The 26,861-nt window shown below is 46.3% G+C and overlaps 2 protein-coding genes across 5 annotated transcripts in view; both read left to right on the plus strand.

The window, feature by feature from the left end:
- The window catches only part of EHBP1 (EH domain binding protein 1), a 339,190-nt gene extending 328,928 nt beyond the window's left edge, over window positions 1-10,262 (plus strand). For all 4 annotated transcript variants that reach the window (XM_080813773.1, XM_080813775.1, XM_080813772.1 and 1 more), the window contains 4 exons: window positions 1,288-1,387; window positions 2,509-2,582; window positions 8,839-8,953; window positions 9,175-10,262. In XM_080813773.1, coding sequence (XP_080669899.1) covers window positions 1,288-1,387; window positions 2,509-2,582; window positions 8,839-8,953; window positions 9,175-9,265 — 380 coding nt within the window. In that variant the 3' untranslated portion in view covers window positions 9,266-10,262. The remainder of the gene's footprint in view (window positions 1-1,287; window positions 1,388-2,508; window positions 2,583-8,838; window positions 8,954-9,174) is intronic.
- Window positions 10,263-14,541: 4,279 nt separating this feature from the next.
- OTX1 (orthodenticle homeobox 1) lies at window positions 14,542-21,441 on the plus strand. Its single transcript, XM_080814227.1, has 5 exons — window positions 14,542-14,620; window positions 14,980-15,048; window positions 16,639-16,845; window positions 17,759-17,910; window positions 19,151-21,441. The coding sequence occupies exons 3-5, from the start codon at window positions 16,749-16,751 to the stop codon at window positions 19,967-19,969; spliced, it is 1,068 nt and encodes a 355-aa protein (XP_080670353.1). The 5' UTR covers window positions 14,542-14,620; window positions 14,980-15,048; window positions 16,639-16,748; the 3' UTR covers window positions 19,970-21,441.
- Window positions 21,442-26,861: the final 5,420 nt, after the last annotated feature.

Here is a 26,861-nt window from a genome sequence, read left to right on the forward strand (position 1 = left end):
TGTGGTCTGGAAGGAGAGGTGCTAAATTGTAGAAGTACTTACTTCTGGAGAAAGGAGATGGAGATGGAGAGGGGAATTGGAGAGGGAGGGGTTGGTGAAAGACTTGGCTTTTCTCTTAGGTATCTATTGTCTGAATTTTTAAAATGGGCTGGTCGTGTGTTTGAAAGTTAAAAGAAAATGTCTTGCTTAAAAAGAAAATGAAACTAGAATATTTTATTTTTTGCTAGGTATTTAAGTTAGCCCTATGCATCTATACAGAAGTGGGACTGAAGTATTAAATAATGGCTTAGCAAAACAATAAACCAATCATGGGTGAAATTCAGAAAAAAAGAAAAATTCAGAAAATTCAGAAAAAAAGAAAGTCAAAGAATTATAAATATGACTAGGTATAATTTGATGGGAAGAAGGTAGGGAATTAATATTTTTCTTGAGTGTGGTTGTGGCCTACTTCTACATGAACAATAATAAATATATAATATACATTATAGCCCTTGATATACTGGTCTTTGGTGGGGAGTGTTATAAATGATAGAAGGTGAATTTTAAATGTGCAATCAGTGAATTCTAAATTTTAGATCTTCTCTCTGCTGAAATGTTTTGTGATTTACTGAACATTATTATTTTCCTTATAATGTGTCTTTTCACGGATAGCTATAGGCATTTTTTGTAGCCTGGTCATTTACAATGTATTTAAAATAATTTGTATGTGTTTGCCCTATTAGAGATGATGAGTTCCAGAATGGTATATGAACATATATCTTTAGTTTACTTTTGGGGAGGAAAATAAGAAAAAAAGCAAGTTGTTACAATTGGAAGCTTTCATGAAATCTCTGGACTTCTCTGATCTTCCTGCTAGTCCTATAATTCTCATAATGATTTTTTAATGTGTGTGTGTGTGTGTGTGTGTGTTTTTAATCATGACCGTATGTCTGTCAGCACCATGAGTTCCTCATTGAAACATAATAACAAATCAGCCTCTGGGGAGGATTTAAAAGTTGGAACACTTTTTTTTTTTTTTAACTGTACTTAATGTTAGTTTGATCTGTAGATATGTTCAGGGGGACTGAAATATACATCCTGGATAATACCAGCTTTAGAAGATTGGCTTATGAATTTTTAGATGTTGATTTCTTTTTTCAGACCCTGGACTTCAATATTATGTTATTATAAACAGTTTAATTTGTGCTATTGGGGTACCTAAAATATGTTTCATGTTAAAAAAAAATACTTGTGCTAAATTATTATTTGGATTATAAAATGTCAGATAAATAATTCACTGAATTACAGGAAGGAACACAGAAGAAGAAGAAGCTATGATGCAGGAATGGTTTATGTTGGTTAATAAGAAAAATGCCTTAATAAGGAGAATGAACCAGCTTTCTCTCCTGTAAGTACCCATGACTATGCTTGTTTTTCCTAACACACTGATGAATCTTGGGCTTTTTGTCATTGCCTTCTTTAGGATGTCCTATTTATTAGGCTTATTATTTTTCTTTCCTTGGAGATTACAGTATAGTTTATATAAAAATAAAAATTAAAAAGAGTATATAATCATTTCTCATCTGAACAGTAAGTTTTTAAAAATAGTGATATATACTGAAAAAAGTTTATTATATAGAAAGCCAAGGAATATAAACAATTTTTGTATTTAAGAAATAAAGCCCTTGTGCACAAAAAGGAGATTTGGATTATATTAAGAGTTAGAGGACAAAAGAAATAAAATTGAAGTTTATTTAACCTCACATTTTAAGTTAAAAATAAAAATAACTCTTAATAAGGACAAAAGTACATTTGTATTCTACAGATGATGTTACCCTAAATTTGGGTAGTTCCTCCAGTCATAAAAAGATCACTTTTGTGTACAGTAAAACGGAGACCAGACCAAATGTAAGCATTCTTGGTCTTTAGCATTTAGTTCACTGTAGGATTTAATGTGTGTTCTTTTTGTTCACTAGCAGTATTCTTATATTATGCCACCTAGTGTGGGAAGGAGCAGGCTTACATGTTTTATTTTAGTGAAAACCTCTATTTTTGTCATTTCTGCCATGCCTGAACTTGATAAAAAGAGTTATGAAGAAGCACAAAACTTAAATCCTCCTGGATTTTTAATTGTCTCTGTATTAAATTTACACTAGTAGTACTTGCATGTTTCTTGTATTCTTTTTACATGGCGTTCCAGATACGAGTGTTTATAGTGAGCTATGAAAAATATTTTACAAAATAGTCTTATACCTGGCACTTAACACAAGAAGCATTGAAGAATGAGACTACTTATCTGAAGATTAAAATATACCTTTGTGCAATTCAAAATTGAAGGAGAAAAATAATAGCACTAGTAAATATTCAACCTGAGGAAGGTTTTAGGTTTGTGTATCATTTGTTTGGAGTAGCTTAAAGTTAAAGAGAAAAGTCAGTTATGAGTCCTAAAATCAATGTAACCTAAAGGGTCTTTTAAGTGTTTAATGATTTAGTAATTAGCATATTGATGAACTTTTGTAACTTGCCTAGGGAAAAAGAGCATGATTTAGAACGACGGTATGAGCTGCTGAATCGGGAATTGCGGGCAATGCTAGCCATTGAAGGTAAGAAATGGCTATGATGGAGAGAGGTATGTGAAGTGTCAGCTGTCAAAGGAGATTTAAAGAGTGTAATACACTTCTGGTCTCACTAGGTGTGGCCTGACTAGGGACCAAAAGGAATTACAGATGAATGCCTTAGAGTTAGAAAGCAAGAGTCACATAAAACTTAAGAACCCTAATTCAGATAGATAATCATTATGTGTACTATTAAACACAAAATTGTCTTACTTTGTCAGTAAGCTGAAATGTCCATAAAATGGAAAATACAAGAAGTTAAATGATTTAATTACATTTTACTGTGTGAAATTTAAGGTTGTTTCCAGGAGGGAGGTAGGGATAGATTTATCATTTTGATTTTTCACATCAGACTCTAAATTTTACCTTAATAGTTAATTGATGTCAACATGGAAATATGTCTGCGGTCCACTATAGTTCTTAAGATTCCAACGCCTGTTAAGTGAATATTCAGGCAAAGATTGACATAGGAGATAAATAAAACACTTTCATACTTTCCATAAAGCTTTTCTATGAATTACATAGTAATCCTAAGCATCGTTCATAACATCAGTTAACATCAGCTAGCTTAACTATGCCATTTACTATATATGATTTTTTAAAAAAATTCTTACATGTTTAAGAATGCACTTCTCCTTATGCCTTTTAGTTGAAAATGTCTTGTAGTTCAAAGATGTCTGCTTAAAAACTAATCCTTTGGGCTCTGTAAAATGGACCTTTTGTCTAATCAATGCAAATTGATTTTCCTATTCTATATTGACCTCTTAACCCATTGACTGTCCATAGTAATTTCCTTCTTTACCTGATAAGGTACCTGATCCATAATAAGCCAGTTCTAATTAGTTTAGAAACTAGAAATTTAAGTTTGTAAGGGAAAGCCAAATGAAACTGTATATTTAAAAAATATTTTAATTAATATTGTGTTTAAATAGAATATATACTATTTATCTAAATATAATCTTATACGTATAAAAGTTTTATTTTTCATTACTTTTAATCTGTAGTCTCATTTGATGAATAGGACTGACAGTGTTGTATATCCTCATTTAAAAATCAGATTTACTTTATTTTAAAGGCTTCAGATAGCTAATTTCCTTCAAATGGCTTTCCAGATGCAAATTATACATTGATAATGACTAAAAATTTGTCAAAATTATTTAAGAAGTTCTGTAAAACTTGCCATTGAAATAAAATGCATGGGTATGCTAAAATGTATTTTTCCTCTTGATACAATTTTTGTAGTCATGGTGTAGTCTTTAAAAGAGATTGGAAAGCTAAATATTTGAAAAGTGGGTATAATAGATACTATTTATATGGTATATATATGTATGGGTGACATAAAATGTATGTATATATATTATGTAAAATGTCTGACTCATTACATAGTTTATTCTTTATAGATTCATTATACATTAGGCTCGATATAGAGTATTAAAAACACTCTCTCATGTATAGTAAGTTAAATTATCCCTAAAATACAACTTGATACAATACAGTTGACTTTTAAGGCAGATATTGTTTCTTCCCCCAAACCAGTTATGTTACCAAATACCATCTTAAAAGGAGGGGCATGACACGTAGAAAAGATCTCATTTTTATGGGTAGTGCTATGCCTGTATGCCAAACCTACAGTCGTGAATAATTGAACATTTTATCTGCCTCTTCTTCTTGTACATATCAGTGCAAAGTCATATTTTTTTAAGAAGGGGAAAAGGTGTTTTTCAAGCACCTTTAATACAATTGATAGCTTTTGAAGTTTTGTTTTGTTTTGTTTTGTTTTGTTTTTTAATTAAAGTCATTGTCCCATAAGTGATGGTGCCAGTTTCTGTTGGCCGGTTGAGGGAAAGAAGAGATTTGAGGAAGAAAGTAGCCTGTTGATGACAAATAAATGGCACTTTTTTCATAAGAGGCCTCTCCCACTAGCCTGGGCAGTGCATGGGCTGGGATGTCCTGGGCAGGTACTGACTGTTGTGACGATCAGTTCTGTGAACACAGTGTCCTCTGAGTCAGCCCTTAGAATGTGCACACATGCAGTTCAGTAGCCTTTTGAAATATTAAAACCCACAGAAAAACACATAAATAGGCAATGCTAGTTGGTGTTGTTTTGCTTTCCTTTGTTTTAAGGTTCATTCATTCCTCTTTTTGTCCCCATCTCTTCTACTAGGTAGCCATAAGTTGGTTTTCTAATAAATAAACTAAAATCTTTTCAAATAAATCTGCACCAGGAGAAAGCACAGAATGTTAATAGCCACATAGCACATTGAAAGAAATATTAACAGCTTGGTTTGAGAGGGAAAAAAAATTCAATATATCCATTCTTCTGAAAATCCATAATCACTTTGGCGTGTTTTTGCCTTTTTTTTCCCTTGAGGTGTTTTTCATAGCAGGAGTTTCACTCTACTGAGCTAAGTTGTAGGATCCCTTAAGCTAACAAACATCTTTTGGATACTTACTTTTCCTATAGTTTTTTTGTTCCCGATTATTTAATGCCCCCTCAGGAAAGATAAATTCATTTCTGCACACATTGGGGTGGGCTTTTAGAAAGTGGTGTGTTCATTTTCTGCACAAGAAATGGATCTTCTCTAGGATTTTGTACATCTTGATTTATTCTTGGCTCAGAGTTTGAAGTGGGTGCTCTTCTAAAGGGATTTATGCATAGGTTCACTATTTTTGTAGTTATGGTTTATATGATAAGCTTTTTATATTTAAAATCAATATGTAATCCTGTGGAGGAGCTTATCCCCTAAAACCCCATTTGTAAATCTATTTTAGCTTTGTTACACAGCACAGCCACAGTCTTCCATAGATTGATTAGGTACAGCAGTAGAATCCTATCAAATGGCCTGCTCTGATGATGATGCAAACTCTTTCAGGATTGCTAGTTGACTGGAACTAAAGATAAGACTTGACTGCAATCCCCCAATGTGCTCTTTACAAAACTAGTGTTAATTTTCATCAAAGTGCCAGGCTTATTTATAGTGGCAAGGTTGAAGGTTTACTACAGGAACTTTAGGTCCTTTCTATCAAAGTATTTATAGGTATTTCTTTTGCCTTTTTTCCAAGGTAATTATCAACTTCAGCAAATAAACTGAATCAGGGAATGAATAATTGGCCCTATATATAAAAAAGAGATTTTTAAATTAACAAAACAGCTCAGTGCAGATGGACATAAATAGAATCTCTTTATTTCAACACTTTGGCTCAAATGCAGCATCAAAACTTAATCCTATTTGTTGCAAGAGGATATGGCTTTTGTAGCAAAAGTACACTGGAATCTTTAAATTAATCAGAAGCCACATTGTAGTCTGTTCAAGTCAAAGTCAATGTATCTAGCTAGCTGTGACTGGTGTTATAGGTGAGTAATCCTTTCTTAAAATGCGTAACAGGTAACATATAAACTTACAGGCAGGTTTTTAAAACATGACATTACATCTAGGTGAAGCTACTAAAAGGGGATTTAAATTTTTTTTTAATTTAAGCATGAACATACAAATATGGGTCTTGATCAATTTTAAAGGTATTATGAATTTTTTAAAAATCATCAAAATAGTTTAATTTCCCAAATCAGCATTCAGATATATGTGTATGTGTATAAATTTACTCCCATGGGAAAGCAAGTGCAAAGTAAAAGTAGTTTTGCTAGTGTAAAATCTACTTAGTGTACATAGCTGTTCCCTCTACAATTGACTAATATCTTGTAAATAGATATTAATATAGCAATGACAAATTTAATATGAAAAATCCTTAAATTTATGCTGCAGCATTTTAAATTCTAATGTCAGTTAAATTTGACTGTGAAATGATGAAAATAAGCTAAATATTCATAACTTCAAAAATGTTTTTGTTACAGTTACAGAAAATGTAGTATTGAGCTAGGAAAAAGTTAAGATTTTTTAAATTATTCAATACTTCAGGGGTTAAAAAATAGAAGTTTTCTCTCATCCGTATTGTTAAAGCCTTACTTATCTTGATATTTCTAATTATTAGTTAATTAAAAGTGACTGGTCAAGTACAGAGAATGAACAATTTAAGAAAATTGTATGTCTATTAAAATTTATTTTTTTCTTGGTTTTAGAAAATTTTGTTATTTTCCATTTAATTGTATTTTTATGTGCGTGGTGGAAGACATTTATTTCCCAGTTGTGAAGCTCTTATCAAAATGTTTTAGAAGTAAATAATTATGAAGCTTACAATCAGAATGATTTCTAGAGGTTGAAAGTGGAAAAATTAATATTCATCAAAACAGATAATCATACTAATTTTAAAATTTAGTTATAAATCTTTTACAAATTTAGCAGGGTTTTCTCTGAGTTAATATTTCTAGAAATACAGTTACCTGAAATTAGACTAGATGACCTTAAAGATCCTTCCAACTGGAGTGTCTATTAATTTTGCTCCTGTGTAGAATAAGACTGATTAAGAGCAAGAACCAAATTAGAAAATTGTCTAGCATTCCTGACCACAGTTGCATTTAAATCCAAAGGACAAAACTGTGATAGATATGGCTTTTCTTCAATTTTGCTGTTTTGTTATTATTTTTTCTTATATTCAGAAAAAACTTTGCATAGTAATAGTTTCTTTACTTCTTCCCATGCTATTGAATATTTCACTTATTTTATTTTAATAAGACTGTAATGTGACCAGATATTTAATGTACTTGTATGATTTTTGTATCAAATGTGGATAATATATAGCATGTTTCATATATATGTATGTATGTATTTGAGCTTATAAAGAAAGGAATAGTGGTAAAATTGAATAAACCATTCTAGCTTTTTGCTGCTATTCTAACCTTTATTGCATGATGATGCATCTAATTTTTAATTTGTAAATACAAGATAGAATTCCCTCTAGCACCATTTGCTTTCATAAAGCTGCTGAGCAGTTTGCTGTCTTGAATAAATTTTGCTTTGGAGGGGGTCCGGGGGATTTGAACCAGCACATTCTTGTGTGGTTTGTGAAGATTCACATGGTAACCAGCGGTGTGCATTGTTAGGTTTATCTGAATAAGCACCAGCCATGTGAGTTTTAACATGATTGCCCAGGGCAATGGAGAGAGAAGAGAGAAACCCGAAAGGATTGCACTCCTCTGTTTTTTGGAAAGTGCATTTGCTGGGGGAGGAGGCTGCATGAGTCAGTGGCCCCGGTTTTTTTTTTTTTTTTTTTTTTTTTAAGCTGGTGTCCTGTTTCCCTCTAGGTCCTCATTTGTTCTGCTATCTGCCTCATCATCTACTTCTTCTTTTCATTGTTTACCTTCCTAATGAGGGAGGCGGGGTAGACTGGGGGTTGATTGACAGCTACAAGCCCTTACAGTCTGGCCGGAGAGCAGTTGGCATTGGTTTTAAAAGTGCTTTAAATGTTCGATTTGGTCCTGTTTTTATTAAACGAAACGGCTGCTCATCTTAAGGAAATTATCAGACCAGCGACGATTAGCAAATATATTATTGGGTCCTAAGACCTTCAAAAAAACCTGCCCCTACGCATGGAAAGAACACTGGCCATCGGATTTTCCAGCCCTTAACGTGGGGTTTCAAAAAGAAGTATGTAATTTTTCCTTTGCAGAAGTGCTTTGATTTTAAACCACCCAGCAAACCTCTCCAAAAGAAAACTGGCTGTGATGCGATCGAGAGCTGCAGTGTAATATTGCAGAGCAAATTTATTTTTTACTTCAAAGAAAAATGCTAATTAGCCGATTCACTACTTTTAAAGTTATTGTGAAGCATATGGCGCCCAGTGTGAGATACATCCAACTGCTAAAATAGAGCGAAGAGGAAATTAGCGAAGAATGGGCTGTATGGGGTGAGCATGGGGGTGGGGGAGGAGGATAGGTTCTCAAGCAGATTCTCTAGCCTTTTCAGAGTGATTTTTATCGCCTATCCCTACTTCCCGCCCCCTCATTTGCCCACTTCCCCCAACTCTCCGGCCGATCTTTTCTGGGCCTCTAACTCACCCTCACCCCCCACTTTGGCGGAATCAGGTGCGCACCTCCGGCTGGCCACCGGCTCACACCTAGTCTCTTGCAGGTTCCAGCCCAGCGGTAGCCGAGCTCATCTGCGGGAAAGATTTAGATAGTTAGGTTTTAGGATAAAATGCTCATCACGACGGCCAGACTCCCGTTAAAACACTATCTAGTGGCTCTCTAACATGGTTTGCGGAGAGATACAAGGAAATTGGAAAAGGCGGGAAGGGGGGGAGGGTGTGCCGAGGCTCTGCGGGTGGGTAACGAGCCTCCCGTCCCCTGCAGACTGGCAGAAGACCGAGGCCCAGAAGCGACGCGAGCAACTCCTGCTGGACGAGCTGGTGGCCCTGGTGAACAAGCGCGACGCGCTCGTCAGGGACCTGGACGCGCAGGAGAAGCAGTGAGTCGTCCGTGGGGTCGGGGGGTCGAGTCTCTGCCGCCAGCTGAGGGGCCATGAAGTTTTCGAGAAGTTCAGTCCAGAGGTCTCCGTGGGGCCGGGGCAACACCCCCCCCCCCCCGCGCTGGCCCCCTTCCTGCTGGGGCTCGGATTGCGAGGTGAGAGGGGAGTGTGGCTTTGCCCTCCACGAAGAAAAATAAATTTGTTTCCTGTTTGACTTCTAGGGCTGAAGAAGAAGATGAGCATTTGGAGCGAACTCTGGAACAAAACAAAGGCAAGATGGCCAAGAAAGAAGAGAAATGTGTTCTTCAGTAGCACCCGGACCAGAGTCTCCCAACATTTTACTCTTGGGTCCCCAGACTAGAAAATGTCAGACTCGTTGTTGATGTAAACTTTTAACATTTTGGGGGGCTGGATTGTACTTCTTTACGACCACCACTACCCCTTTTCCTCCCTCCTTTCTGGATAATAGAACTCCAAAAGAGCTTTGTTTAAGGATATTTTTTTGTGTGAGTTGTTAATTTCCTTGAAATCATGTGAAATAAATTTGCACAGATACCTTGTGAGTGATTGGTATTGAGAGTATTCAAGAGAATGCTCAAAGAAGAAAGAAAAGAAAAGCCTTCCCTCGTTATTTTCCCTCAGTTTTTGATGGGAGGAAAATTTGGAACATTTTTGTTGTTATTGTTGTTGTTGTTGTTCTTGTTGTTGTTAATAGCATAATGGTGGGGGGGGGGATGTGGGGGATAAGAAAAACGTCACGAATGATTTTTCCAGTCCTGCCATATGTAACACTTGACTCTGTTACCTAAATTTTATAGTTAGATCATACTCAATCTCCTTATTAAACTGTTCTATTTACCAGTGGGATTTTCTGCAGTTGTTTTGCATTTCACTGTAAGGATAATAGAGTTCCTGTCCTCTGTTTTCCTTAGAGGATGGCCCTTTAATGTAGACTGAGACAGTCCTGTGATTTGAAGGTGAGCTATGAGGATGGGACTAATTGACATGCATCAGTTTACAAAGACGGTCTTATCATCTGAGAATGCGCCATCTTTTTCTCTAGATAATTATTTATTACCTCTAGCTTGGTTCCTACATTTTGTTGGGTCTCAACATTGGCTCAAGAATGCTGTTAATATTTATTCTGTATTGATAAAAGTCTGTCTTGCCACTATGAGTAAATCCCCCAATTAATATTTTCTTCTCTAGCATAGCACTGTCATTTTTTTGTGAAAATGGTTATCTGTTTATTTATTACAATACTGAGTCATATATAAATTTTCAATAAAAGCAGAAACTTTCTTACCTTAACCACTGCTGCTACTTCCTTACAATGAAAACTTGACACTGGTTTGAGAAGTTCCTGTATCCATAAGACTTTCCATGTTGAAAAAAATGGTTCTCTTGAATGCAGAGCAGTATACTAGGCTGTATTTGGAGCTGAGTAAGTTTACACCATCCCGAAGGGGCCCTGCTGATACACGAATGCGAACTGAAAAGCAGTTAGTCATATTTTCATAAGCAGTGTAAACTATCATCTTCTGTAAAGGGCCCTCTCTGTTGTTAAAGATTTGAGGAAATTTGTGATTCCACAGCACTGAAAAATGCTAATATCTTGATGAATTTTCCACATTATTTTCAATTGTTAATGTTACACTTATGAGGAAAAATTATGACTTCTGATAACCCAAAAGTCTGCAGGTACTGAAGTGAAAGGAAGAAGATTATTGTTGGCGGGGAGGGTAAATGTGTGCAGGTGTGTGTGTATGAGATGAAGGAACGAGAACTTTTAATAAGTTCTAGGCTACAGAAAAAAACTGGCGATTTGATTGTAGTTACCATCACTCCTCTACAGAAGTGTCCGAAACAAAGAAAGCTCGTTCAACAAGTCTAGAGACAGAAAACAGTCCACTAGCGTTTATACTTTAGCCTAGATCACAATAAACGTACACACACATACATATATGTACATTTACACACAAATACACAAATTCCGTTCGAAAAGTATGGAGCTGCCTTCAACTGACAGTCTTTCAAAATGATAAAACTTGCTACGGTAGATTTCTTCATGAAAAGGATTTTAAGAAGTTACTGAAAAGTTATCAGAACTAAATGAAATTGAGTATTTGTCCTGTTCATTCACGCAGGAGAGCGGAGCCGGCTGCCGCTCTCCGGGGGAAGCTCTCAGAACCCGAATCTAACCCCAGGGAAGCGGGCAGACGAAACCCAAGCTGCCTGGGGCTTGGGCGGTCAGCATCACCATCCCATTTACGCTGGATTCGGGGAACCTTCCCTCCCGAGGAGCTTCGCGGAGACGCGGCTCCCCACTGCCGCTCCCGACCTGTCAAGTGACAGACGTTCCCTAGCCCCATACTTGCTGTCCCTCCTGCCCCAGTCCCGAGCCTCGCGGGGTTTCCATTTGGGCTGCTCTGTGGCGCCCGCACGCCCCGCAGCGGCGGCGGAGCGCCGACCCCCGGGACTAGGAGGGTCAGGCCCGCGGCGAAGGCGCCGCGTCCGGATTTCGTCGCGTAGTGCCCAGAGGCTGCCCGCCGAGCGCAGGCGCAAGCCCAGCGTGCGGAGAGGCCCGGAACCAGAAAGCCCGCGCTGCGGGAAAAGAAACTGTGGGCCCAGGGGTCGCTGAGGAGGAGGAGCGTTGGCAGCCTGCTGGCTTGGGCACAGCCCGCGGGCCGGTGCAGAACTTCCGCCCCTGGCCAGAATCCCACGACCCCGACGCCAAACCCCTCCCCCTGTCCCAAGTGTCCCCCAGAGTCTGGCCCGGCCTCGAGGTCACCTGGGTGCTGGATCCGGGTCCCAGGGCCCAGCTCCCACGCCCTCCTCCCCGGCCCGGGGGCCTGGAGCTGGGTGGACTTGCTCTCCCTCGGTGAGGCCCCCACTTCCCCCTCCCTGCCCTGCGGCCGTTGTTGGAACAGTCGCGGCTTCTGGCCCAGCGTCTCCCACCTGGACATTTGCCTAGCGACGGCCGCCTCAGTCCTCCACGCCGCGTACAAGAAACTTTCATCTCAGCCTCTCTTCCTCTCTACACTCCTCCCTCTTCCTCGCTTTCTTTTCTTAATCCTGGGGTTTTATGGGTTGAGCATTAAGAAAATTCGCCTGCAATTTAGGATTAGATAAATACTTTCATGGGGGTGGGGGAGCTGTGCTACTTGATACCTCCCAACTTCCCCGAGACCGTGGCAGCATCTGGAAGCGAGAGCGCCGGACTCCCGCGTGGCGGGCCCTGGGGACCTTCTGAGCACATTCCAGCGCGCACAGCGGCCCCACCTCGCAGCGCCGGACCTCGACCGGGCGCTGCAGCTGCAGGCTAAATAGGGCCCGCAGCAGGCAGGCGTGCGAGAGGTTGCGGGGCTGGGATTAGGGCATGCACCCCGGCAGCAGAGGGCTACACCCAGGCACAGAGCGCGCAGGCCTGGGGTGGGCTGCGCGGGCTGGGGACGCAGACGCCGCCGCAGCGCACTCCTGGGCACCCTCATAGTCTTCCCCCAAAAACTAGTACCCTCCTGCCCGCGCCTTTCCCCAGAACTGGAGGCGGGGTGTATTCCATTTCTTTCTTTAAACCTCTGCACCGTCGCAGGGGCTCTGAGCCGCGGGCCTCGCGGGCTACTCCCCGCGGGGGCCTCTGCGAGAGCCTAAGTTGTGTCCTCGCCCGGGTCAGCGCTGGGCTCTGCACAGTTTCTTTTCCTGTTAAAGCTTTTTCTTTCTCATGTTTTTTCCTTTTCTCTCGTTCTTTTATTGTTTTTTCTCGCTCTCTGTCTTTCTTTCCCTTTTGTGAATGGGCTGCGGTGTCTTTGTTCTGGAGAGAAGCGCCCGTGTCGCTGACTTTTGTGAACCAGAGAAGGATCTTGTAAAACCTCCTTTTCTCCTTCATACTCCCCCACTCCCACCCCTCCTCCTTTGCCCCTTTGATTAGATGTTCCCTCATCGTCCAAAAAAAAAAAAAAATGTAATTTCGTTGGTCTGGCGGCCACTTTCTTTGAACATTAGCTCGCTTTCAGCTCCAACTTCAATTAGAAGGAGTTGATTTTGAGAGATCAACAAAAGAACCGACCAAAGCCTTATTAAAGGTCCTAAGAAGATCTCCCGGGTCCTTTGAGAAGCAGTTAAGGAAACAGTGTGCCCTCCATCATATTCTGTTACCGTATTTTATTCGGACTCCAAAGGAAAGTGTCGCTTGGGGGAGGGGGAAGCACTTTGATGAGCTGCGGCCGCGGCCCCTTTTCACTCAGCGGGCTCCCCCTTCCTTCTCTTCCTCCTCCTTGTCCAGAACCCAGTCCGCTCTAGGTGCCCGACCTCGCGGCCCCGGCAGCGCTGGCGCTCCCCACCGCGCTGCGCCTGGTGGCTCCTTGACTCGCCCTCACACTTACTCCTGTTCAAACTTTTCACTCCGCCCGTTGGGATGGAGGGGAGGGGGGATTAGGAAAAAGGGGTAGGAATTCCTCGAAAGGGAGTAAAGTGGTGCCTAATATTCAGAAGGAGGTGCCACTTACAAGAATCGCCTTGCTCAGGGTTGGGGCGAAAACAATTTTTTTTTTTTGGCTCTTCGAAAAGTCCACCAGGTACACGGGGTTGAGAAGTTTGTTCGGCTGGGAAATGGGCTTCGCCAGTACGAACAATCCGGGGAAATCGCCCCAAGAAGGCTCCTTCCGCAGTGTGTGAGAAAGAAATTGCGGGCAGGGGTCTGTGGCCACGTTTTCCGCCAGATTGTCCCTGGTAGAAGGAGCCCGGGAAGGAGACAGAGACTGAGTGTGAAAGAGAAAGTTTCCCATTAAAATCTTTAGATTCAAAAGAAGAGTGTGTGAGAGGGATAGGAGACGCTGAGCTCCAACATTTGAGAAGAAGCGTTTAAGATTTGCAAACACCCTTCGTGGGGACTGTGAACCCCAGGAAACGCCGAGGAGCAGGTAAGTGGCGGTGCCTCCCCGGCGGGTGCTGTTCCCGGGCGCGGGAGTCCCGAGGCGCCGAGGCGGGATCTGCGCACCCAGAGCCGCTCCTGCGCTCGACAAAGTAGCCTGTGCCAGCACGAGCCGCCTGCGGCGTCCGTCTGCAGGTGGTGGTGCGGCGAAAGAAGACGCAGGGGCCCGCGGCGCCGCGAGAGGGGCCGGGGGCCCCCTCCACTCCAGCCCGCGGCTCCGAAGTCCTCGAGCCCAGATCCGGGCCGCCCAGCCGAGTGGCGCACAGGAGAGCGAGGGAACCGGTTCTCCAGCACCTCGTCTCCTCTCTGCCACTCCCTCACGGGCGCCGAAAGGGCGAGGGAAGGGCGGGGACCCCGGGACGGCCTCGGGACTGACGTCCCCCTCTGCGGACAGGGATCTGGCGCTGCGTTCGCTGTCTTCGCCTCGCTCTGCGCGGCGTTTGTCAGCCAAGCCCTGGAGTTAGCGCGCGACCGGGGCGGGGCGGGCGGGCGGTGAGGGCGGGGTGCAGGGGGGCGGAGGAGGGCGGGGGCGCGCGGAGGTAACCCCCGGCTCGTGCTGCCATTGCCCGGCTCCCTGTCACTCAGCCCGCGCGGGGCCGGCGATTGGCAGCATAGCCCCGTTACGCACTCACCTCGCGTTCACATACCCGGGGAGGGCAGTAGAAAGGTGATCAATCTTCATCAGGCTACATTTCCAATCACCTAAACAACCCGGCAAGACAAGCCACTCCGACAAGGTAAATCGCTTGATTTATTTAGTTTGCAAAGTGCCTCTGCAGGACTTCCCTATCCCCCACCGCCTCCACGTTGTATCGGGAATGCAACTGCAACCTCGAGCCACCTCCCAACTCTGCCCCTTTCACCCCCACCCAACCTTTGCGGCCCCTCGGCGCGGTCCCGGGCGAGGTAGTGTCTCGGGAACGCGTAGGGCTTTGCAAACAAAGTGTCTGTGCAATAAAGTGAAACCTGGAGGGACACGCACAAAGCCACTGGAAAGAAAGAGAGGAGGGAGGGAAGTTGGGAAAGAAAGAGATCCGGGGATCCTAGACCAACCGTCCGGCCCGGCGAGTAATTCCTGTGCCGCTCTGTTTTGCAGGTTGGCTGTCCCTCGGTTCTGTGTGAGGGCGCGAGGTAGATGGTGAGCGGCCCCGGCAGCTGAGGGCAGGTAAGGAGAACGCCGCGGGGCCGCCCTGGACTCCGGGAGCGCATTGGTCGTTCTTACCTCCCCTTCCTCACTTGGCTCGCCGCTTCCCAGGTCCCCGGCAGGTGGGCGGGGCTGGGGGGCGGCCTCGCTTCCCTCTGGGTGCGCGGAAGACCCCAGATCTCTGCTTCGGCCCCGCGCCCCCTCCCCCGCCTCCTCCGAAGTAACCGAGCCAAAGTGCTAAGTTTGAAGAAAGTCTTTGAAAACTCACGCTGCAGCCTAGCAGAGGCGCCACGGCTGGACGTCCTATTCTCTTTCGGCTCTAGAGCCCCGGCTGCTTCCTTTTCGTCCCCTTCCCTGCAAACTGTGTTGCCCCAGCCCAGACCCTGGGTCCTGGAGGATTGGAGCCGGAGACTTCTTTAGCTCTAACTGCTCTCCCTGAACTCCCTAGCCCGGGCCCCGGGCCTGCTTTGAATTCCCGCGACGCGGGGTGAAGAGACAGGTCCCCTGGGGCCCCGGCCGCACTTCCCCAGCTCCACTTTCTACCCCTGAGAATAACGCCTCAGATTGGAGGCAACCGGGGAAGCGAGGCTTCCACCTTCCAGTCCCGGTCAGCCTGAGCTACGCCGCCGAGGCCTAGTTGTCTAGTCTCCATAGGGTCTTGGGGCTGCGGGTTCATCTAGTAGGATAGGAAGGGAGCACACGGGAACGCTGCACTCAGGCCTCCCAAATCCGTGAGACCCTTTGGGGGCGCTGGGCGGGTCACCTTTCAGCCTCCGCCGGGACGACATTGTCCGCAACCAGGACCCTGCAGAAAGAAGGACCCGCTTGCGTTCGCGAAGAAGGGCTTGCGCGGCCGTGGCGAGGCGCCCCTGACCTCCCGCCGCGTCTTAGAGCCGCCACCTCTACCGTGGCCCCTTCTGCGTCTTCTGGCCGCCTCTGCGGGCCCAGGGCCTGTAACTGCGGTTCAGGTGTGGTGGGATTCCCGGTGAGCAATCTTTCAGCGGCTGGGCGCTGAGAAAGTTAACTGGAGGGGTGGCTGTGGTCTCTGGGGCCCAGACCCGGTGGCGGAGACCTGGGAAGGAATGTGCTCTCCTAAGTAGGCAGTGCGTCCCAGAGAGGCCCAGGTGCTGCTAGACCCCCGAAGTGCCTCATCTTAGCTCTCTGGAGTCTCTACCTTTTCCACCCGCTTTCAAACAAAACGAAACAACCCCTTATGCCCTGGGTAGGCTGCCTCACTGGCCCGAGTAAACGTTTGCTTTTGCAGTATTGAGGCCGGCTCCTACCAGACCAGAATTTTGCCTAGACTTGGGACCTTGTGCACTCTACCTTTCAGGCTCCCACCTTTCCCGCTTGGCCCTGCTTTTAACCTCTCCTCACTCCTAGCGACGCCCTACGAGTGTCTTTTACCCATTCCAAGCCTGAAAAGAGGCAGTGACGATCCACAAAAGCTTACTTTTCAAAAGAAGCTGTGGTCTTTGGGCTAAGGCCTTGTAGAGCCAAATTGACCTCCCTGCTAAGTTCCATAAGCCTGCGTTTCTCCCCATCCCAGATGAGACCAGGTAGCCGAGATGGCTCCCAATCACTGTTTACATGTATCTCCTGTCTCCATAGGCCGGGCCCCCAGAAGGAACAGAGCTTGAAGGACTGCGCAGTGGGAGCCCCGCACTGCACCTGGCCCCGGCCCCCTGGATCCGTCCGGGCGCCTCCACCCGGTTGTTAGCATGATGTCTTACCTCAAACAACCCCCATATGGCATGAACGGACTGGGCCTGGCTGGGCCAGCCATGGACCTCCTACATCCTTCCGTGGGCTACCCGGGTGAGCACTGGTCCCCGTCCCCAGGCCCTGCAAATTTTGGGGACCCCAGACTCTCGAGTTTGGGCACGTACTTTGTGGCTGAGCAGGCCCAGGGAGCTGGCTGGCTAGTCTGCCTACAATGCACTGCACGTTGCAGGCTCAGGGGGCAGCCGCTGGTGGGTGACTTGGGCCAGGCCAGTGAAGTCGTGCAAGGTATGCCTTCCCAGCCTGACCACACCATAACCTGTCTCTTGTTGTGGGCCCACCAGCAGCACAGAGTGCATTTACCCATGGATTCGTTTCTCATGGGTGGCATTTTTGGGGTGTGTGTGTCTGTTCCTTTCCCCCAAAATTGAATGAGGAATCTGGATACTCTCTAGGCCCTGACAGGAAGGGCCAAGAGATGAAGAAGAGGAATTCTTCCTCTCTAATTAAACTGTCCTCTCCATTGTTGGTCTGCACCAACTTTTGCACTGTGAATGTGGAAAGCTTGAGAGGAATTGTGGCTTTTTTTTTTTCCCCTAGCTCGCACTCCTTCACCTTCATTTATTCCTTCGGAAAGTGTTTTCCAGCTGGTTTTTCTGCGCACCCCTTACCCATGCTCCAGCCAGGCGATGAGTTTGGGGGGGGGGGTGGGGAGGTGGTGAAAGAAAAGAAGAGAGATTGTATAACTTCTTTTCCTTTCTTAACCTTCGAGAGTCAGGGAAAGGGGCAACTCTAGAGTCTGGAAGACACTGGTTCCCAGTCGCACACATGCACTTTCTCCCACCTGTGGCCTCTCAGGCTCGGCCTTCCGGGGGAGTTTTCTTTCGCTTGGAGCTCGGCTGTCTTTCACAACGGCCTCGCACAGGGCCTGCCGGGGGCCTGTCTGCGTCCTCTAGCGGGGGTCCGCGTGGCCACCGCTGACCCGAGGCGCCCCCGCGTGTCCCCTCAGCCACCCCGCGGAAGCAGCGGCGGGAGCGCACCACCTTTACACGCTCGCAGCTGGACGTGCTCGAGGCGCTCTTCGCCAAGACTCGCTACCCTGACATCTTCATGCGCGAGGAGGTGGCGCTCAAGATCAATCTGCCGGAGTCCAGAGTCCAGGTGCGTGTGCCCAGGGCTCCAGGGTCAGGATAGGGGCCCTGGGTATGGTTGGAGAGGGCCAGGGAAGGGTGGTCTGGTGTGGGGCGGGCCTACCGACTGGGCAGCCCCTCTCAGACTCCCCCTAGCGCTCAGCGCGGGCCTGGGAGAGGGGCAAAGTTAAAGTAACTAGCTTTTGTAACTGGATTCGGCCCTTGGTCCCAGGGCGCCTTCGGTATTGAAAGTCCTTTTAAGAATTTCGGGAGAACAAGCAAGACTCCTGAAAGTAAAGTGCCTAGAGGGCCCGACACTTGCCCCTGCTTCTTCGGCCATTCCAGGATTTGGCAGCTTCTTTGGGGTCTTGAATCCTTCCTCTGCTTTTGCCCTGCATTCCGGGGATCCTAGAAATGGAAGAGTGGAGCTTGGCCAGAGCCCGGTGCCCTGTCCGAGTGCACTCCATGGGTGGCGCCGGTGTGATTAGATTCTTCCTTTGCCCAGAGAGGATGCCCGACGCAAAACCCAGCTACCGGCTTTGCTGTTTCTGGTTTTTGCGATAAAAATACTGTTTGGATTATAACTCAGAACTCTTCTCAAGAGCCTTTTATCTCGTCGTCTTCCGCCCGAGGCTCGAGAAAAAACCAGGAATGTTCTGCCATGTACCAGGGTCTTCCAAGAGGAGTGAGAACTTTGCCCCATTTGGTTTCCCACTTGGAGCCAAGAAGCCCAACGAAATTCTGCTCAGGCTTCCTTCCCTAGTATCCCGAGTGTACTGCCTCTGTTCGGCCTCCTGGCCTTGCCCAGCGTGAGGCCTCCAGAGGCCGACTGGCTTCCATCTCAGACTTGGTGACTGTCCTGTGCTCTGCGGTCTCCTTCGTTCCTCTCCAGTTTCGTCAGCTCTATTCATAGAAGACAGGGCCTCCAAACATACACGAGTTTGTTGGGAAGCAGCCAACGGCAGCAGTTTAGAGATGGCTGAACTTCTGGCTGGACAGACGCAAATGTTCCGCCCTAGGGCAGAGTTGTGCTGGGGGAGGGGAGGTGCACATCCCTACTTTGCCAGAGGGGGATCTTTGGTCTCAGGAATGGGGGAGGGTGGAGGAGCTGGGACCACGGCTGAGGGCTGGCCTGGCCAGAGATGGGGAGGGGCGGAGGTCTCGGTAGGAGAGATATGAGAGACCCTAGGACGGGTAGTGGGTACAAAAGGCGGGGGAGCAGCAAGCTCAACTCGCCCCCTGACACTCTCTTCCCCATTCGCCCACTGCAGGTCTGGTTCAAGAATCGCCGTGCCAAATGCCGTCAGCAGCAGCAGAGCGGGAGCGGGACCAAGAGCCGCCCAGCCAAGAAAAAGTCGTCTCCGGTGCGGGAGAGCTCGGGCTCGGAAAGCAGCGGCCAGTTCACGCCGCCCGCTGTGTCCAGCTCCGCCTCGTCCTCTAGCTCGGGATCCAGCGCCTCTGCCAACCCAGCGGCGGCAGCGGCTGCAGGCCTGGGCGGGAACCCGGCGGTGGCAGTCCCGTCGTCATTGAGTACGCCGGCTGCCTCATCCATCTGGAGTCCGGCCTCCATCTCGCCAGGCTCAGCGCCCGCGTCGGTGTCAGTGCCCGAGCCACTGGCCGCGCCTAGCAACGCCTCGTGCATGCAGCGCTCGGTTGCCGCAGGCGCCGCCTCGGCCGCAGCCTCTTATCCCATGTCCTACAGCCAGGGCGGCAGTTACGGGCAGGGCTACCCCGCGCCTTCTTCTTCCTACTTTGGCGGTGTGGACTGCAGCTCCTATCTAGCACCCATGCACTCACATCACCACCCGCACCAGCTGAGCCCTATGGCACCTTCTTCGATGGCCGGCCACCATCACCACCATCCGCATGCGCACCACCCGTTGAGCCAGTCCTCAGGCCACCATCACCACCATCATCACCATCACCATCAGGGTTACGGCGGCTCAGGGCTCGCCTTCAACTCTGCCGACTGCTTGGATTACAAGGAGCCTGGCGCCGCCGCTGCTTCCTCTGCATGGAAACTCAACTTCAATTCGCCCGACTGTCTGGACTATAAGGACCAAGCCTCGTGGCGGTTCCAGGTCTTGTGAGCCCAGGAGTGGAAGGAAGAGGAGAAGAAACGCAACTACCTGCGCCCTCCGTGGTCCCCGTCCTGTTGCTGCTGCTGCACCGCCCGCCTTTGCCTCAGCTTCTGCAGACCTGAATTTTCATGCCCCTAAAAGATGCCCTTTGCCTGCACTGCCGCCCTCATCCTTCTGCCACTTGTTTGGGGGATGTGCAGACCCGCCCACCCCTTGGATGAGGGGACCGGTGCCTCGGCTTGGCCCGCAAGTTCTATATGGGGAGAGCTGGGTGCCCTCCTCCTCAACTCCTAACGAACTCCTAAGCCACTCTCCTCCAGTCTTTCTTTCTGGGCAGTTGTTATGCACTTGCAGCCTCCGGAGGCTCTTTGCTCTAACTCGCTGTTTGAGCCCTACACTTTTATTTATTCTTTCTGGACACTGGAATCACTAACTGGCATGTGTCTGCCCGTTGGAGTGCACCCACACTCCACCCCAAATCAAAACAACCACTGTTTCCCGCTTGCAGACTACCGCTCCTTCAGCTGCCCTCGGCCCCGCTCCCCGCCTGCAGGCCAGACCTTCCCGGCGCTTTCTCCTCCCCAGCGGGGTGCGCTGGGACAGGGCCCGAGGGAGGAGCGCCCCTAGCCTCTCGCGCACAGCCCCGCCCTGCGTAGAACTGGCTCAAGCTTCCGCCTCGGCGGGAATGCTGTACATAGTCGGGTCCGTTCCAGGGACCACTTAAACTTTTTAGTTGCTGTTGGTTGAACTGAACATATCTCGTCTTAGCGCCCAGGAAATAGAACTTTAAGATATATACAGCATATATATACATATATATACACACATATATATAAAACAAAAGCAAAAAATATTTTCCCTCTGTCCCCCTTCCTCTCTTCCTTAAACGGTGGCGCTTTTATTTTTTCAGTTGTTGCAAAGCTGACCTGCCCTCTCACACCTTCTCCCTCTGTGTATTTATTAAAGTGAACCTTTTTGGTTCCAGGAAGCTGGGCGCGGAGGGTCGGGAGGGTCCGAGAGTGTGGAGGAAACAGCCAAGTCAGGGTACAGGGGAGGGGGCTAGGCTGGGCGGGGACGAAGGACTGATCCCTTCACCAGGTCGAAGCAGAGAGTCGCAGTTCCGGTTTAGAGACCAATCACAAAAGAAAACAAAAAAACAAACAAAAATACGGCATTATGGAAAAACAAACAAACCGATCCAGGCCCCAAACCCTAGTTCCAATTCCTGTGTCGGCTTCTCTCTCTTTAAGCAACCCTGTTTTGTCTAGTGAGTTTTTAGTGCACCTTCATTCTCCGAAATCTGCGGAGAGCCCGCTCCCGTGTATCAGTTTTGGCTTTGGCCTTTTCGTCCAGTAGGTGGGAAAGTAATTTGTAAATTTGATTTGTCCGATGTGAAGATCACAAATTACTTGTTGAAATGTAAGGCAGTCCCCTCCCCCCTCCCCTTTATCTACATTATTTCCCGAAAATAAATGCAAATTAACGAACGGCTTGTCAGTGTCGCTCTTCTGATTCCAGCCCCAGGTCCTGGTCTCGGGGAGCCTAAAAGGAGGGAAACTCCCATGTTAATACCCCGGAGTGTTAATGACCAGTGTGAAGCAGGAGGCCAAACGATAAGGAGGGAGGACGTGGCAAGAGGAGTCTCCAGAGAACGTTCTCTTAGGGAGTGTCCCGCCCTCCCGGTCAGCTTGGCCTCTTCCCCTAGGCGTTTTGACCCCGCATCCCCTCTCGCCATCCAGGACAGAGACAGGTGTCAGGACTCAATTCCCGAAGCAATTCCTTTCTCTTCAGAGGCAGGAACCTGGCACTGATTTCTTCACCCTAATTGCCTGCACCAGACAGAAGAGGGGGAGGGGAAGAGGGTCGGAGGCGGGAAAGGATAGCTCTGTAATGCTTTCAGAGCTGAGCCAAAAAGGAAAAGAAAACAAAACGACAAAAAACCGATCCGTGTCCTGCATTTTGGCAGCAGACAACCTTCCTTTCTGCTGAGCTGTCCCGGGTGGCTTCACGGCGGCTAGGGGACCCGAGTCATTTCTTCCACGTGCTAAGATGTCCCTCTAAACCCTCAGGCCCTTGCCAGAAGTAGCCAAGTTATCTTTTGCGTATTGTGAAGTTTCTTTAAAACGCAAACATAAAATCTAGAAAAGTCGACAAGGACGCGTTTCACTTTGGCAGGGGAAGAAGACTCCCCACTTGAAGCAGGGGGTCGCAAAGGACGGTTCCATCTTGCCCTGAGAGACCAGGAAAGAGGTGGGAAAGGGGTGGGTGGTTTCTCCAGAAAACCCAGAGCCGGAGCTGTCCAGATTGTTTGGCCTGAAATCTCCGGGGTGTAAGGCCGAGAAGCGCTCAACTTGTCCACGGGCGGGAAGGAAATAAGGAAACAACGAAAAGTTTCCTGCGAAGTGACCAACACACCCCATTCTTTTTATCCCGTGTGAGACCTGAGAACCCAGCGTGAGGCCGGGTTTGGAGAACGACCCCTCCTTCAGGGTCCCGCGCGGAGGAAGGTCTTAGGGCTGCGAGCTCCGGTGGTAGAAAAGCCTTTTTGGCCGCGTCCTCGCCCCCTGGACTCCGTAGGCCCGACTCAGGCGCACTACGCCTTCCTACTCCAGCAAACCCATTATCCCCGACTCAGCCAAGGCCCGCGGGAGGGCGCAGCCCGGGCCCCGCTGAGCCCGGCCCGCCGGCGCCGCCCCCGCAGGAAGACCCCATGCGCAGGGCTGAGCCGCTCCCGCGCGGGCTCCGCCTTGGGCAGCGCCTCCAGTTAAAGGCGGAGCCAAGGCCGAACCGCCCGGGGACCGCCGTGGCCCCTCGGGTGCGGGGCCCGCACGTGCCGGAGAGGCTGGGAGGGTGGCCGGAGCCAAGAGGCTTGCAGTCCGCGCTGCACGGGCCTGGGCACCACTGCTGGAGGGCTTCCCAGGCGCTCTCCACAGCCGACCCTGCCCGTTCCGCCCCGGGCCGCCCCGGCTCACGCAGCAGCTGCCAGTGCCGCTAGAGGCCCAGGTGCTAGGCTGCCCCCACCCGCAGCTCTAAGGCGGATTCTGGGGGCGGGGGGGGGGGCGCGCCTAGCGGTCCTCTTGGCTGTTCGGTGGAAAGAAACCAGGAGACCCGGCTTTGCGCCTGCTCGGACAACTGTGTGGCCTCCGGAGCAAGGTACTCAAACCCCTGGGCCTCAGTTTCGTCGCATTTGTTAGTTTGTCCCGTTTGGCCTGGGACGCTCCAGAACTTCACACTTCGGGCGGTGGTTGCTGGTGGGTAGGTCTGACGCGTCCCCGCGGCCCGGCCACTCGGCGGCGTCTAGAAGCTTCGGCGCCTGCGTACTTCGGCAGACGGGAACCGGTGGCCAGGCCCTCGGAGGCCCGGCGGGAGTTCCCGCCCGGGGGACGAAGCTTCGAAAAGAGGCACGTGCTTTTCCCAGGGCCTCCCCGCCTGTGCCGAGGCCCCTTGATGCCGGCTGGAAACCAGGAGCCATGAAGGCGCTGGGACACCGCAGGCCCTCAGGACGCGGGAGCTTGGGGGAGCGGGGTGAGTGCGTGGCCGTGGTGGGGGCCGCCCCAGGTGCAGTGAGGTGAGGGCGCCCTCACCGGCGGAGCGTCCCTGGGAGGCGGTGGTGGCGGCGACCGCTGCGGCGGCGGGGAACGCCGAAGGCCCCTCCCGGCCGGCCACCTGTTAATGGGCAGAACGGTCCTCAGCTCGTCCCTCTGCTCCGGGAAGAGAGGTTTGTCTGGTTTGGTTTTGATGTTCGTGACACAAGTGAAGCAATTTAAGGAGATTTAGCAACTTCAGAACATTTAGCAATGTTAAGATGTCAACACTTTTTTTCGTGGAGTGCTCAACGAAATCTTCCTGTTTTTTACCCATAGCGTGTATTCTCTGCTCCGACCCCAGTCGTGAAAAGTTTACCCTTACGCGGACATGTGTGAGGTGCTGTGTGGGTAAAGGATAACTCATATCTGCGATTTTTAAAGAATTTTAAAACTTAAAGCCATCCCGAGAGCACCGCATTAATTTACTGAAGCTCTGAAATGATTCAGTAAAGTAACCTCGTTTGTTGTAGAACTTTTCAATATTCAGTAGCTACTGAGAGTATATGGAGACATTTCCCTAGATTGTGAAAACAAATTTTTTTTTGAGAGAAAAAATCCTTAAAGCTAGAGAGTATTAACGCGAGAGGAAAAACAGGTGAAAAGACACTGAATGTCAACAGATTCGTGTCTGCTACATTATTGAGAGCAAAAAGCAGTAATTTCATTTATTGTGTCAAAAGAACATTACTAGGTTTTTTTCATGTATTTTGTTCAAAATAGCGGTTTCACAAATAAACTGATTTTTTTCGATTGTGAAAATAAATGATAAATTCACTACTCCGGCAGAATTGTTACTGGTGTAATTAAGCATTAACAGGCACTAAGGTTTTCTTTAGATAGAGAAATGAAGTGTATCTGATGTATTAAATGTAGTTAATATATACATTATTGGTAAAGAAAATCTGTGTCATTACTATTCAAGACCAAAAAAAAAAAATCACTTGGCTTCTGATGCAGAATTAATTTAAGAACAGCAACAAGATATCTTTATGAAATTCCTTAATTGAAAACCGATCAAATTCTCAACAAGTTATTCTATATTTTCCACACTTTCCCTTCCCCCATACATTTTAATATCTAAAACGAGAATGAAAAAAAAATTCCTTAGGTTTAACTGAAGAATATTTTATTCAACAATATAATACTTAAAGTAAAAACCAACTAAAAGGTGAATACGAAATAATAACAACGTATTTCTTATTTGGCAACAAGAAAACATCTCCATTATCTTTAAGAAAGAACCTTTTTAATTAAATGTGTGTGTGTGTGGAATATTCTTTTTTGAAAAGGAGAGGCTTTATTTTTGGCTTTTTGGCTGTACTTTTAGTAAATTTGTTCCTGAAAAGGCAATTATGCCTTAATCCTGTTGATATTTACTGATACCTGAAAAAAGAATGAGATTGTTTTGTGAGGGAGGGGAACATGCCATTTTGACCTAATGATTGTTTAATCATGCTTTGAAAATGAGTTGGATTTTACTTAGAACTTGGTAAGTGCAGTCTTTCAAAAGCTTTTGAAAATCAAAAATATTTTCCAAAAATTGTTCAGTAACTTAGGTGAAATGGCAGTTACATAATATAGCCAAAGCTGAAACTGCTTTTAATATACATGATTTTGTTTCTTAGGAAAAAATAAAGCACCATAGTGTATGGTGTGCACACAACTAACATCCATATTCCGCTAATTATGGAACTGTATATTCAGGTTTCTAGGACTATTACTTCAGAGAAGGTTATGGTTTAAAATATTTTGGAGTTCTTTCTAATCAAATAGGACTTAGCCTGATTTAATCAATGGTGACCCATCAAAATTTAAACACTGACAAGCTATTGTGTTTCTAAAAATTGTACACCTCCTATCCTTTTTGGGTAATTTACTTGGTGGCTAATATAATCAAAGCCGCAAAGTTCCATTTTATTCTCAAAGTCACAAATACTTCGTTTTTCAGAGGTTAATCTTTATAGAACAGCTTATGAAACTATTTTAGAAAATTTTAGAAATTTTAAAGTGGATTGTAAAATTAGGATTTAAGGAACTTGAGTCACAATTTTTTCAGGATTGAAGTGGAGTCTAAATAAATCATAACTGATTTTGGTAGTTGGCTTAAAATTAATGAAAGTGTAGGAATAATGGCCTCTGGTTCAATGACATTTATCTAAAGAGCTTATAAAATATTTTTAGTATGCAAATATTCTCATGTATGTTCAAAGCTCTGAATGTTTATAAGATATACCATCGTCTGTCATAGCTATTTAAGTGTAGGAATCAAATTTTCTTTTTAAAGTTTACTTAAAAATTTTTATTGTGAAATATACATAGAAAAGAAAGTATAAAACATGTAAGTGGAAAGAAAATTTATATGGAGCAACATGTTTTGAAATACTTTGAAAAGTGGATTTAGGTTTGGTTACACTATCAGTGTGTAAATTTGTTACATAAATTATTGTGCCTATTTGTTTCAGGGATTTTGTTAAATCCTTCAGAATAGTGACTATTAATATATAGGGACACTTTTTAAGGCAGAAAAGCAATTACAGTCATAGTATGTAGAAGTTCTGTGGGCCTTTGAAAATCCGTAGGGTTTCTTTTTTGATGTAAGAATTGTACTTTATGTCTATTTATGTTTTTAATGAGGGAGCACCAAAAATATCTATTTTCTTGTTTCTTAAGCATGGATATTTGACCTCCATGTAAAGCTAGAGCTTCAACTCTTGATTTCATTACTGGTGACCCTCAAATCCATATTCTTAGCTCAGACCTCTTTGTTTGACTTCATATACCTGTGCACTCACTGGGAAGAAGCCATTGGATTTTAGCTCTTAGGATGTTAATGATATGATGTCTGGGACTTGCTGCACAATAACAGAGCAAGAGAAGGAATGAGTGGAGTACCGATAAAACTAGATTAGCCACGAGTTGATAATTGTTGAAGCTAAGTCAGAATACATATAACTCATTATACTATACTTTTGTATATTTATATTTTTCCATAATAAAAAGTGAATAAAAATATGCATTAGTTTGCTGAAAGCAGTTTGTAGCATGTTAAGAAAACTGAGCTTCCTGTACTTTTGGAGCTCATACAGTATTATTTGCATGTATTATTTTGTTTATATGCTCTCAAGTCTTGCAAGATTGGTTGGTGTGAGCCTCAGAGAGGTTTGATTATTTACTCAAGGTTACATAATTGATAGGTGGCAGAACTTGGTACTCAGGTCTTCAGATCCCATGTTCTTGTGCTATAAAAGCTACCTAAAAGTTACACTATGTTAGCAAACATTAATTTTTAAGAAACCACCAGATCACTTGACAGT

Source organism: Martes martes (assembly GCF_963455335.1).
Source record: "Martes martes genome assembly, chromosome: 9".
Lineage (NCBI taxonomy): Eukaryota > Metazoa > Chordata > Mammalia > Carnivora > Mustelidae > Martes > Martes martes.

Excerpts from the sequence above, each read along its gene's own strand:
- OTX1 (XM_080814227.1), top strand. The coding sequence starts at position 16,749 with ATGATGTCTTACCTCAAACAACCCCCATATGGCATGAACGGACTGGGC. Across the intron at positions 16,846-17,758 it reads TCCTTCCGTGGGCTACCCGG|CCACCCCGCGGAAGCAGCGG; the intron begins GTGAGCACTGGT and ends GTGTCCCCTCAG. Across the intron at positions 17,911-19,150 it reads TGCCGGAGTCCAGAGTCCAG|GTCTGGTTCAAGAATCGCCG; the intron begins GTGCGTGTGCCC and ends CGCCCACTGCAG.